Here is a 14,436-nt window from a genome sequence, read left to right as displayed (position 1 = left end):
TCAATATGTGTCAAAGCCTTTTGAAAGGCAATGAGTTCAGCTTGCTGTGAACTCATATCTCCCAGTTTCCAACTATGCATGTCAGACACTTTCCATTGTCCTCTCTTATTAGGAGTCAAAATTACATTAGCTGCACCTGCAAAAAAAGGCTGTAAGATAGTCACTAGAAGGCGTAGCAGAACCATCAGTAAAAATCACCAACTGCACTTTCTGATGAATCGGAGGACTGAACCTATCTTGCTCAGTTGTTAAGAAAAGATCCTCACAAGTCAAAACAATGTCAGAATCAGCCAAACCATTCTGATAATGGAATTGTACATCATCTCTATATTGATCAGCGCGCCATTGAACCCAGTGGGTGGAGAGAGCTCTACTCTCTGGGAAAGAATGGCGAGTGACAGCCTGTAACTGGGGTATCCCAGTATAACAATGAATGGTCTTACCCTGTGCCAGAGTAGAGACTTTAGACAAGCAATATCTGACAGCTGTCAACGTACACTCAATAATATTAAATTTCTTCTCAGGCTGAGAGAAAGTGTGTATAATATAACAATGGGCTGAGATTCAACAAGATTACATATGCTTGCCAAGAAATGAGAGTCAGAGACCTGCAGCGTAACATCTAAATCTTTTGCTGGCTTATGGTGTGCCAGAGGGGCTGAATTTTTGACAGCCTCCTGTAGCGCCCGCAAACACTCAGAATGAACAATAGTCCAATCCCTTGCCACAACGGCATCACCTTTAAGCAAATCATACAAGGGGGCCGCTAATGAGGCAAAACAAGGTACAGTTTTACGTACAAAATTGAGGCTTCTCATTATTACCTGCAATTGGCAAGTTGTTTTAGGTTCAGGAAAGGAAATTATTTTTTCTTGGCGTGTGGGGGCCAGTGTAGCACCTGCCACCCCAATTAAAAATCCCAGAAACTTTACTTCCTCAAACCCAGTTCTAGCCTTGGCAAAATTCACTACAGATCCTTCCTCACCCAGTGTTGCGTTCGTGCCTGTTCTCGCCCTCGCCCACCCTCTCTTCCTTAGTTTCGACTCCCTTCGGGTCTGATGAACAGATGCTGCCGCGGCTTCTCCTTTCCGTTCTTCCTGGAAACCCCGGGCTGGCCTGATGCTGCGGATCCGCCCTGTTCCTGATGATGTAAGGGCGCATGCGCACGCTCCAGAGTTTGTACCGGCAAGGGCGCGAACCTCGGGGGCGTCCCCCCATAGTGACATCATCCGATTCCACCTTAAAAGGTCTTTGTTTGCTACTACGAATTGAGTTAACAAGGGGAATTCGTTCTCCGCTGCTCTGCCTCCACAACCTTACCTAGGGGTACCCGCTCCTCGGGGGCCCCGCTCTCTCTTCTTGATTTCAGATTGCTAAGACGGGATCCGGTACTCGCTCCACAAGGGCCTACGTCCCTGAATGCTCAGAAGACTCCTTACTACCTGGAAGCGATCACAGACGTGAACACAGTGAGTTCTACCGTGTTTCCCCGAATATAAGACAGCGTCTTACTTTCTTTTTACCCCCAAAAGTCCCACTATGTCTTACTTTCAGGGTATGTCTTATATTGGAAAAAAAACCTGAGTGTTCAAAAAAAAATTATTTTTAAATACCTGTCGGAGGGCCGCGTGGGTCCAGGCGGCTGGCGGCGGGAGCCGGGTGGTTGCGTGTTAAATCTAGGCCGCGGGCGGGTGGGCGCTTGTTCCAGGCGGCGGCGGCGGCGGCGGGGGGGCGGGTGGACGCGCGTTAGTTCGAGACGGCCGGCGGGCGGTCGCGTGTTAAATCTAGGCCGGGTCGCACAGGCGCGCATTCATTCACTGCCGGTGGGGGCTGCCGAGGCAGCCCCCACCGGCAGTGAATGAATGCGCGCACAGGCCCACAGCGCCTGTGCAACCCCTGTGATTCGGCGCTGGGGGCTGCCGGTGGGGGCTGCAGGTGGGGGCTGCGGCAGTGAATGAATTCATTCATCCAGGCGGAGGAGCCGGCTGCTTTCGCCGCTGCCGGCTGCTTTCGGCTACCGCTGCCGGCTGCTTTCGGCGCTCAAGGCAGTCACATGCCGTGACGTCACAGCATGTGACTGCCTTGAGCGCCGAAAGCAGCCGGCAGCGGCAGCCGAAAGCAGCCGGCAGCGGCGAAAGCAGCCGGCTCCTCCGCCTGGATGAATGAATTCATTCACTGCCGCAGCCCCCACCGGCAGCCCCCAGCGCCGAATCGCAGGGGTCGCACAGGCGCGCATTCATTCACTGCCGGTGGGGGCTGCCTCGGCAGCCCCCACCGGCAGTGAATGAATGCGCGCCTGTGCGACCCGGCCTAGATTTAACACGCGACCACCCGCCGCCCGCCGGCCGTCTCGAACTAACGCGCGGCCCCCCGCCCCCCCCCCCCCCCGCCGCCACCGCCGCCTGGAACAAGCGCCCACCCGCCCGCGGCCTAGATTTAACACGCGACCACCCGGCTCCCGCCGCCAGCCGCCTGGACCCACGCGGCCCTCCGACAGGTATTTAAAAATAATTTTTTTTTTAAATGACAGGTACGTCTTACTTTCGGGGGATGTGTTACATTAGCCGACCCCCCTAAAATTCCCACTACGTCTTACTATCAGGGGTGTCTTACTATCGGGGAAACACGGTATTACAGATAGGAACTGGTACTTGCTCCATGAGGGCCTATGTTCCTAATCTCCGAAGACTCCCTTCTGACTAAGACATTATCGCAGGTACGGAGATCGTGAGTCATTATTGTAGATTGCAGATAGGATCCGGTACTCGCTCCACGAGGGCCTATGTTCCTAAAACCCTCCAAAGACTCTCTTCTATTCCATAAGCCATCTCATACATAGATATTGTGAGTTCTCATTCCAGACTGCATATAGGAACCAGCACTCGCCTACGGCTCCTGTTCCTGAATACTGAAGACTCTCTGTTGCATAGAAGCCATTACAGATATCTACAATTGTGAATGAATCATCTACTACTGGTTATGTATCCAGAATACCCTGTCTACTCATTACCTATAGTCTCTCTCTACAGCTCAGCAACCCAGAGACTGTAATTCCAGTATCTGAGGGACTTCAGCCCTGCTAGGCACATCAGCTCACTACTGCCACCTCTGGTGGTTCTACTTCCTGTCTAATAAAGAACTATCTGTGTTGTCTCCATACTCCAGCCTAGCCGGTGGTCCCTCTCAGGATATCCTCCTGGGGGCGCTGTCATCGGCCATTGGCCCAGGGATTCACCAATTTACCTCAAGTGTTCATTCCTTACACTACTAGAGCGGTATTATATGACTGCCACTCTGTGGGAAGCCAACCCACCACAGATCATTAACTCCGCCAACTCAGTATTATAATTGTTAGCTCTTCCCCTTGGCAGGGTGATCCATAGCAGATTGCTAACTCCCTGGCGGACTTATAACAGATTGCTACTCCTAGCCGCAGGGATTGATAACAGATTGTTAACTCCTTCCCTCCAGGAGGAGATCCATATCAGACTGCTAACTCCTCCCCCTACAGGAGGAGCTCGATAACAGATTGCTAATTCCAAGCAACAGATTTGTAACAGATTGCTAACTCCTCCCCTCTAGAGGAGCAGATCTACGACAGATTGCTAACTCCCTGGCGGACTTATATCAGATTGCTAACTCCGAGCAGCAGATTTATAACAGAGTTTTAGGGGTGATATTACACACACTTGGGGTGATCTCTATTTGGATTTTTTTTTTTTTTTTAAATTCTTTATTTATTGCTTTCAAATTATAAACAACAAATATTTTTAATTATAACATCGAGTTAACTGGCCTACACAAGATACATCCGAAAATTATATATGATCATAAAAATAAAACTAATCAGTCAGTCATTTCAAAAAAGGAAAGACAAAGTGATTTCTATTTACTAACAAGCGGTTCCATCAAAAGGAAAAAAAAAAAAAAGAACAAAGACAATTAGCATTACTAATCCCTCTTTCTTTTTTAATACCGGTATTATATAGCTAGAAGACCCTTAAGGTCATTGGGATCATTAAATATATAGTTCTTACCATCTATTTTTACATTGTATCTACATGGATATTTCAACATAAAATGTCCACCTTTATCTAACACTTGTTTTCTCATGTTCAAAAATTGCTTCCTACGCAGTTGAGTAGTTTTTACAAAATCTGGAAAAATCCAAATTTTTTGACCATAAAAAGTCTTTGAACGATTTTGAAAAAAAGACTTCATTATATTATCTTTATCAGTACTGAATGCAAGCTGTACTAATAAAGTCCCCCTATTTTTTACATCCAGATCTTCCTGAGATTTCTCCAATAAATCAGATAGATCAATGGTACTATTAGATGTTTTCTGATCTAACAACTCATTTTCTCCCTCCTTCTCATCCCTTATTAACTTTTCTGGTCCCTTTTCTTTATTCCTAATACTATTTCCAATATAGAATACTCTAACTATAACCGGGAGACATTTACCTGGAATTTTCAAAATTTGTATTAAATAATTTCTAAATAATTCCATAGGGTTAATCTTTTTTATTACTGGAAAATTATTTACCCTTAGGTTTAATGATCTTATAGAGTTTTCAAGATTTTCCAACCTTCTATTAAATTCTCCTTCAACACTCATCTGATGATTTTGGATTTTCTCTATTTGTAATACTCGTTTTTCTATCTGATTTACTTCTTTTACTTGCTCTTCCAATTTTACCGTATTCTGTAATGAGGAATTAGTGGTCTTCATAACAACTTCTGTCAATTTATTTATAGACATGTCTAATTTCGCTAAATAATTCCAGACACTTTCTAAGGTTATATTTGCTGGTCTCATCAATAACATTTCAGTCCTAATCACTACTTCAGTATCTTTCTGTTTCTCAGTTACAGATTTAGTTAATCTTGGAGTGCTAGTTTCTTTGGGATTATCACTTGGATTTTCCAAATTACTTAACTGCGTATCTTTCATCTCTTGTTCTAATATATCTGACAAGGTATCATTTTGCTTAATACTATTTTGTGAGTCCAGAGATCTCAGGGCTTCTTCTTGCATATTCCCTGGATTCCTTGGGATAGAAACTTCCACAATTCCAGGTAGAGGTGTTTCCGGTGCCCCGGGGCTCAGTGATATTTCTTCAACCAGAGAGGGGGTATTCCGCTCTATTACCCCACTCTCAGCGGTTAGCCCAATAGGGGAATTACATGGGGGATTTAGCCATTCAGACACCGTCCTCTGACCTGCTTCTACAACATCCACACCAGTTGGAGGCCTCAACCTGGCCTTCCTTTTGGTGTGTGGCATACTCTTAGGCAAATATACAGGGAAAATCAGGCAGTAGGATAGAGTCCGATAGGGTAATGCACAGTCAATAATAGATTTCACTTTGGGAGGTTTGGAGAGGATAAGGAAGACTTATTACCTGAATTCATGAAAGATGTCCAAAACAAATATCAATCGGCGATCTGCAAACCCCCAGCAAATCCCGGCTAAGCCCGGCCAAGCCCGGCCAAGCCCCTTGAGCGCGCGCGGCTTTAGCGGCGCGCCGGTGTCAGCTGCGCGCCGCAAGGATTTTGGTTATATAGCCCAACTTCCGGGTCCCGCCTCCGGAGCACGCCCCCAATCAGGGAAATCAGCTGGTAGGTGTAGAGACGCCGTCGGGGCAAGAACTCCGCTTACCCCTGGAAATGTCAGCTGAAGCAGGCAATGTTCGCTCCCTCTCCTCTCCTCCTCAGGGAACAGAACTTGTAATTCGGCTATATAGCCCAACTTCCGGGTCCCGCCTCCGGAGCACGCCCCCAATCAGGGAAATCAGCTGGTAGGTGTAGAGACGCCGTCGGGGCAAGAACTCCGCTTACCCCCGGAAATGTCAGCTGAAGCAGGCAATGTTCGCTCCCTCTCCTCTCCTCCTCAGGGAACAGAACTTGTAATTCGGCTATATAGCCCAACTTCCGGGTCCCGCCTCCGGAGCACGCCCCCAATCAGGGAAATCAGCTGGTAGGTGTAGAGACGCCGTCGGGGCAAGAACTCCGCTTACCCCCGGAAATGTCAGCTGAAGCAGGCAATGTTCGCTCCCTCTCCTCTCCTCCTCAGGGAACAGAACTTGTAATTCGGCTATATAGCCCAACTTCCGGGTCCCGCCTCCGGAGCACGCCCCCAATCAGGGAAATCAGCTGGTAGGGACTTTTGGCCAGCTTGGGGGGGCCCCCTGACCCCCCCCCAAGGCTTGCCAATAATCCCTGGGGGTCCAGCGGGGGTCCGAGAGCGATTTCGTTGTCGGCTGCCAGGAATCAAAATGGCACTGATAGCCTTTGCCCATACTATGTCACAGGGGCTACCGGCGCCATTGGTCAGCCCCTGTCACATGGAATGAGCACAAGATGGCGCCGATGGCCATGTGACAGGGGCTGACCAATGGTGCCGGTAGCCCCTGTGACATAGTAGTTCAGAGGCTATTCGGCACCATTTTGAGGAGCACGGCTTGCAGTAGCACACCGGGCACGGAGGGACAAATGGAACCCGAGACCCCGCTGGACCCCCAGGGATGTTAGTAAGTCTTGGGGAGGGATCGGGATGGTGGTGGTGGGGGGGGGGGTGTATGTAATGTCTTAAAATGAATTTAAATGCTTGGGGTGGGGTTTTTTTTAGCTTCGTTTCCCGCTTCATTTTTTGGGCCGGTTTCGGGTTTCCTCGTTTTGTTTTTCAAAAAAACTAAACGAGAAAACCCGAATTTTACCACGAAGTATCCGAGTCAAAAAACGACCCGGTAGAAAAAAACGAAGCACATCTCTAATGACCATGCGGGTACTCCCATTCGGTTTGGGCACAGGAAGGACAGGGGAATTAAATTCAGAATATTCCTCAATCAAAACCCCTTGAGTCACCTTCTGAGAAATAATAACATCCAGGTCATCCCAGAATTTTTTAAGTTCAGGATACTGCTTTTGAGGACTGAAAGGCTTAGTGATTTGTACCAAGCCTGTGTGTGTATGGTAGAGCTGAACAACTCCTAACTTCAGCCATTCAGTAAATATTTTTTTCAGCTCAGCTTCTCCTATTAAGGATTTGAGCTGAGGTGAAACTGAAGCTTTTACAGCCTCAAAGCCATACGATGGGTCTTCCCTCATTATAGAAGGCAAGACAGGTACATCAGCCTGGGTGAAATAAACTGCAAACGGATCCTCATCATCAAATAAACAAGCCACTTTTATGAAGTGAGACCCTTTGAAGTAAGGGGAAAATATCTCTATGTTTGCTAAGGGAGCCTGAGACTGCTTTCCTGCATTCATAGTAATTGTAACATCCTCATTTAAGTACTGAATAGTGTCCCATTCTCTCATCAAAATATTAACTGAAGTACCAGAATCCATCATACCCACAAATAACTAGCCCCGCTCCTTACTCTGGACCCACAGAGGGTTGAGCCATGGAGCCAGCACTGTCATGGTGAGTGGCACATTTAGCAGGCTTTTTCTGTGAGGGAGGGGTTGGGCACTCAGCTTTAGCTACAGCCCCAGGCACCCCTGGAGGTTTCTCAGGTGCTGGAAACCACGCAGGGGGGGTTCCCTCTATTGTCCCTTACAGGATAATGTGGAACCCACCCAGTATTAGAGGGATTTCTTGGAGGGGGGGGGGGTGTATAATCCTGTCTAGAATTCCCAAACCCCCTATTTCTATCCTGGGAAGAAGGATTTCTGAAATTAAAACTCACCCTTCTGGTGGGCTTTTCAGGCTGAGATCTCTGGATGTCTCTGTCTCTTTCCCTTTGCCTGTCGGAACCTGGCTGCGCCTGTTTAAGCGACTTACAAGGGATCAAAGGTTGGCCAGCCGCCTCAAAAACCTGCTGGATTATGAAAGGAAAATGCTCATGTCTCTCAGCAGGCGCTAATGAACTTAAACGATTACTAAGATCAATATGAATAGGTATCAGGCATTATGTCTTTTAAAATCTCCCAAACTTGGTCAAAATTACCCATTGTATCCAGCATGCCAAGAGAATATGCTGCAGAAATACTTTTGTAAAATATGACGCAACACCTCACCAAGATTTGTAACCAAAGGCTTGCCGAAGATAGCACGATAGGTCCATGCATAATAACTTCCCCATGAGTCACAAGCAGGGGGGGGGGGGGGTACCAAATTCTGTGGCATCAGAGTGGAAATAATATAATGTCTAGTACACGTATCACACTGGCCGGTGACAGCCTCAAGGGCAACTAGCCTGGTCGCTAAATGCTCCGGCACCAGATTAACATCAGCTGGTAGAGTCCCTAATGGCCGTCTCACTCTATCTGCTTTATGATCGATCTCACTATGGGCTCCAAATTCCACAGGCGTCCCCGTGGAAACAGAATGTATCCCATAATGATCCCTGAGTGTCTGAAAGCAGCGCAAGACAGCATTGTAAAAAACATTCTTTTTCCCAGCCGGGACCTGGTCCACAGGTGGTGTATCGTAAGACAGAATAGCATCCAGAGGGGGCCTCTGCTCAGTGAATGCCAAACCCCCCCCTCAAAATGGCGCCAAAGGCCTTTGCCCTTACTATGTCCCAGGGGCTACCGGTGCCATTGGTCGGCCCCTGTCACATGGTAGGAGCAATGGACGGCCAGCACCATATTGTGGCCATTTGCTGCTGTGCCGGCCACAAGATGGTGCCAGCTGTCCATTGCTCCTACCATGTGACAGGGGCCGACCAATGGCACCGGTAGCCCCTGTGACATAGTAAGGGCAAAGGCTATCATCGCCATTTTGAATACTGGCAGCCAACGGCACTAGTGCAGGAGATCGCTCCAGGACCCCCGCTGGACCACCAGGGACTTTTGGCAAGTCTTGGGGGGGGGTCAAGAGGGTGGGGGTTTTAGTTAGTTTTGTTTAAATTCTCTCCTTAAGACGGGGAAAAATTCGGTAATGATTCGTTGCATTCATGGGGGTTTGCCATGCGTTTCGCGGACCCACGAATGCAACGAATAGGGACCTATACATTGCGGAATGTGCATTCGTTCAAAACGAATGCACACCCCTACAGTTTTATAGTATCTTCTAACAACTGCATGTTATAGTATTGTTCTTTTACCATCAAGCAAAAGGAAAAAAAAATTTCTGGTAATTTCATTCTTACAGTAGGATTTTCTTTTGTACATTTTCATATGTTTCTAATGACATATCCCTGTTGTATTTCAGATATGTAGTCTTCCTCCAATTGTTTCTAGAGACGGCAGAGAAGTTCTTTATGGTTGGATACAAAGTAAACTACTATGTCCTGACAGACAGACCTGAGGCTGTTCCCAATGTGACACTCAAGGAAGGAAGAAGCGTGGTGGTTCTCAAAACCCAAAGCAATGCCAGGTGGCAGGATATCAGTATGAGACGCATGGAAATGATTAGTCTCTTTGCCAAAAAGCAGTTCATCGGTGAAGTTGACTATATTGTTTGTGTGGATGTAGACATGAAGTTTAGTGACCATGTTGGAGTGGAGATCTTAAGTGATGTCTTTGGGACACTACACCCTGGTTTTTACAAGGGTCAGCGCCAGCGTTTCACCTATGAACGCAGATCTGAATCCCAAGCCTATATAGCATCTGATGAGGGTGACTTTTACTATGCAGGAGGCTTTTTTGGAGGCACAGTAGAAGAAGTTTACAAGCTAACAAACCATTGTAGTCATGCCATCTTGACAGATAAAGCAAATGGGATTGAAGCAATTTGGCATGATGAAAGCCATTTAAACAAGTACTTGCTAACCCACAAGCCGACCAAAATCCTGTCACCTGAGTATCTATGGGACAACAACATGGGAGTGCCAGAAATCCTCAAGAAAAGGAGGTTTGTTGCTGTTCCCAAAAATCATAATCAGATCAGAAACAAATGAGAACTGCACCAAATCTCCTTTCATAAGGAAAATGAAGTCACGAGGTCAGCGCTCTCTACCATGGACTCAAGTCATCCCTAGCAGTTTTAATTTAATTTAGCAATTTGTATCCCACTTTTCCAGTAAAACCTCTCAAATATTACTATAGCAAAATGATCCAAGAGGCAAACAGAAGCCAAATATGGAATCTTACAAAACATCTACTGTTGTAAAGGGGAATATTGTGCAGCTGTGTATATGCCAAAGCTTAAAAACATATTTACAAGGATCAGACAAAAGATATTCAAGGTGCACAGTAGGAGGAGCTCTGACATCAGGGCCAGGTTTAAGACTAGGAAGGTGGTATGGTGTTTTTCTGCCATCATGTTTATCTTTCTTTGCACCTGTATGGCAGAACCTGGGGAGGGTGGTAGAGTGCCATGGTGATGCCCCTTTGAAGAGGTGCCAGCACGTGGCCCTAAAGCAAATGAAAACAGGCTCCTCTTTGGCTTGGGTATTTGGTGACTTCAAAATTTAGCACCCCTGGCAGTTGCCTGTGTCAGCTCTCACTAAATCCAGATCCGTTTGCTATGCTTTCCCTTATTAAACTCCTCCCATCCACAAATGGTTATTCGCTCACTTCATTGAGTATTTTTTATTTGCCTCCCCAAAGCCTTAACCCAAACAGATTTTTTCCAACTCTGATCAGAGAAGTCCAACCAGTCTCCCTTTTGCCCATATAGCTTACATTATTTCCTTTGGGAGAAAAAAAAATGTTCGGAAGATCATGGAAACTGGCTCATGCCACGTGATTTCCTTTTAATCTGATTACATTGGAGTTAAACCAAATGTCAACAATAAATCAAATGTATTTATAAAATAATAATAATAGCAGGTCCTCCCCTTACATAATTTACTATATTGTATTCTACTGAAATATGAACTATTAACATATCCATGTTACTCTTCCTGTTTTTCTTGTGCCTTTTTCTTTCCTCTTTTTGTATATCTTTTCTTTCTTATTTTGTTTTGATTGTTAAAGACTGTTAGTTTTATGTTTTGAATATATAAAAGAAATAAAAAATGTTTTCCCCTTACTCCAGCGTGTTAGGACTCCGGAGCCTTTGTGTCGGGTGAGGGAAAGAGAAGTGTGGGCAGGTATTTTTGGTTTCTTGCTCTTCATGGCCTGATCATGCTCAATGTAGTTTCTCAGTCTTTTTCTTTAGGAAACAGACATCACCCAAGTAACATTGCATGTCTAATAAGTGATACTGAGGCTAATGCACAGGGAAATGGGGCAACTAATGCACTATTCAGTGTGGCACAAAGCAGGCCCAGAATACCTCATTAAATGTCCATTTTTCCCTATTAATCTCCTCCCCCTAGAGTGGAGCCTCTGCTCCAGGTTTTAAGAGCAAAGTTATTTATTTGCTTCAGAATCTTTTCCAACTGCAAAATGCACAAATGTAAGCATTGATTTATTTCCAGGTATATTCATTTCTATGTATATTGATTATGCCCTAAAGCCCATCTTCAAGGGCAATGGTTCTCAACCTTTTTCCCGTTGTGACACACCTGAAGGACAATGCTCACATCTGAGACACACTGCTCATTACAATCCACGGCTAAACTAAAAAAAAAGCCTCAGTATTACTTTTATTGTTAAGAATGACAGAAGGGAAAGATAAAGAATACTCTTACTGAACAGAAATGAGAAATTACCACTTACCTGATAATTTCCTTTTCTTTAGATCAAACAGATGAATCCAGAACCAGTAGGACATGCACCTCTACCAGCAGATGGAGATGGAGCAAAGCTGACATCACAGTATATATATATATATATATATATATATATATATCGCTGCAGTGATATCAGCCTGCCAGTATTCTTTACAAAAGCCAACTATGGAAGACTAACAAAAATTTGATTAATAGCAGATAACCATTCCAGTACTCAGCCAACAGGAAACAATGAGTTCAGACAAAGAATGTATTAACACTAGTTTAGGGACTGGATTAACACTTACCAGTAACCCCTGGAACACTTAGCCACATAGGAGGACCATAGCACAATCATTCGGCAGTCAAGGGCAGGAAGCTGGATTCATATGTCTGATCTAAAGAAAATGAAATTATCAGGTAAGTGTTAATTTCTCATTTCTTAGCAGCCAAACAAATGAATCCAGAACTAATGAGAAGTACCCAAGCTACTACCGAATAGGGTAGGAGGCTTCCCACAGTCCAGTCAAAACCACATGGGCAAAGGCTACATCCTTCCAGGCCTGCACATCCAGACGATAATACCTGAAAAGATGTGTAAGGAGGACCACAACGCAGCTCGGCAAATGTTGTCGGGAGGCAACAGTCTAACCTCCGCCCATGACACTGTCTGAATCCTAGTGTAATGAACCCTACCATGATTAGGCATCGGCTGTTCAGGATCCACATACATGGCCATGACTACCTCCTTAATCCAGCATGCTATTGTAGCCCACAAAGCTGGCTCATCCTGCTAACTTCTACCGTGGAGGACAAACAGGCGATATGTCTTCCTGAGAGATGTAGAAACCTCCAAATACCTCAGGAAATGTCTCTTAATATCCAAGAGTCACAACAGACGATATTCCTCTGCATATCTCTCCCTATCCAGAGGCGGCAATGAAATGGACTGATTCAAGTGAAAAGCTGAGACCACTTTTGGCAAAAAGGAAGGAACAGTATAAGCTGTATCACCCCTGGAGTCACATGAAGAAACAGCTCCTGGTAAGACAAGGTCTGCAACTCAGATATCCTACATGCCAAACAAATCGCCACAAAAACCACCATTTTCAAGGTCAGTAACCGCAAAGAAAGGTTACGCATCGGTTGAAACGTAGGGTCTGCTAAGAAATCCAAAACCAGCTTAAGCCTCCACAAGGGCAAGGGGCTTATTGGTTTCATCAACAGTGCGCCAACAACTTCTGAATATGATCCTCCGGTAGGAAAACCCTGCCTTACTTCGAATTGAATCAAACATTGAGATACTCTAACGACTGAGATGGCTGAAGACTGCTCATGGCTAGGTTCACCACTCAACCGAGCTCCTGCAACAAGGAGATCACCATGCGTGTCACCAGGAGGCTCTATTCTAGAGACTTGCCCCGAATCAGCCAGTTGTCCAAGTACAGTTGTACCAGGATCATATCCTTTCTCAACTCTGCCTCCACTACCACCATAACCTCAGAAAAAGTTCTGGGTAAGGTAGCCAGACCAAAAGGTTGTGCTCAAAACTGATAATGATAACCCAAAAACCACGAATTGCAGAAAACTTTGGTGCTCTAGTTGGATAAGAATATGCAGGTATGCCTCAGACAGATGAGAATATGCAGGTATGCCTCAGACAGATCCAAGGAGGTCAGAAACTCCCCCAACTGCATGGTCATTACCATGAAGCACAATGTTTCCATGTAAAAAATGAGTCACCTGCAAATGACGGTTGACCTCTTTGAGATCCAGGATGGAACGAAAAGAGCCCTCCTTCTTGGGCACAATGAAATAAATGGAATAACAGCCCATATTTTCTTGAGACATGGGCATTGGAACCACAGCCCTCAGACTGAGGAACCTTAACAATGTACACTCCACCGCCTGCCTCTTCTGCGAGCAGTGGAAAGGAGACACCATGAACTCGTCCCTAGGAATCCTGTAAAAATGCAATGCATATCCATCTCGTATCACCTCCAAGACCCATTGATCTGATGTGATTTTGACCCACTTCTGATAAAAGACAGAGCGGTGACCCTCTATCTCCTGTTCCCGGGGGTGGGTTGACACACCTTCATTGGGAAGCTCGGGGAGTTCCGCTTCCCGAGCCTGCACCCTGTCTAGGCTGTCTGGGATGAAAGGAATGAGACTGTTATTTTTTGTAAGGTTTTGGGTGGACCCACGCTGCTGACCACGCCCATGGGGGGAAGTCCCGTGAGGGGCCACAGGTCAGGCTCAGCTTTGGGACATACAACACAGAGTTATATCTTTTATTAGACAGAGTTGAGAAGCCACCAGAGGTGGCAGTAGTGAGTAGAGATGAAGCCAGGCTGGGCTAGGGTTCCTCAGGATACTGGAACAGCGATTCCCTCTATGGCTGTGCTATAGTGGAGAAAACTGAGATAGTGAGTACAGTGGAGCATACACAGAGTTCTGGTATAGAGCCTCGTTGGTAAAGTTACTCACACAGCGGTTTCTCCCGGAAGGTGACACAGAAGCTGGAATAGAGGCAGGCCCTCGAGGAGCGAGTACCTGGTTCCAGGGAACAGCTCTGAGGAAATAAAGTTGGTAACTCACTGATGATGTAGGCAGCGGTTTCTTCCAAGCAGAAGAGATAGGTTCAGGCAGCGAGTCAGGGAACATGGGCTCTCGAGGAGCGAGTACCGGTTCCTGATAGCGACCTGAAAGAAATGAGAGAGGCCCCCGAGGAGCGGGTACCCCGTTAGGATAAATTCCAAAAGTTGGAGAGGCAGAATAGCTAGGTACAAAGAGTGAATCCCATCCGTAAGGAGTTCCCTTGCTAACTCGATTAGCTAGCAAAAAGTGTAGGCTTTTGTATCCGAGATGCATGACGTCAT

General features: G+C 46.1%; 1 protein-coding gene across 3 annotated transcripts in view; it reads left to right on the top strand.

The window, feature by feature from the left end:
* Positions 1-10,882, top strand: part of LOC115098082 (histo-blood group ABO system transferase-like) — a 128,355-nt gene extending 117,473 nt beyond the window's left edge. The window contains exon 7 of one of the 3 annotated variants that reach the window (XM_029614392.1): positions 9,166-10,882. In XM_029614392.1, coding sequence (XP_029470252.1) covers positions 9,166-9,853 — 688 coding nt within the window. In that variant the 3' untranslated portion in view covers positions 9,854-10,882. The remainder of the gene's footprint in view (positions 1-9,165) is intronic. The other 2 variants (XM_029614391.1, XM_029614393.1) reach the window with 2 other exon arrangements.
* Positions 10,883-14,436: the final 3,554 nt, after the last annotated feature.

Source organism: Rhinatrema bivittatum, chromosome 8, assembly GCF_901001135.1.
Source record: "Rhinatrema bivittatum chromosome 8, aRhiBiv1.1, whole genome shotgun sequence".
NCBI lineage: Eukaryota > Metazoa > Chordata > Amphibia > Gymnophiona > Rhinatrematidae > Rhinatrema > Rhinatrema bivittatum.
Note: the sequence above shows the minus strand (reverse complement) of the source record. Positions and strands in the feature narration are given on the sequence as shown.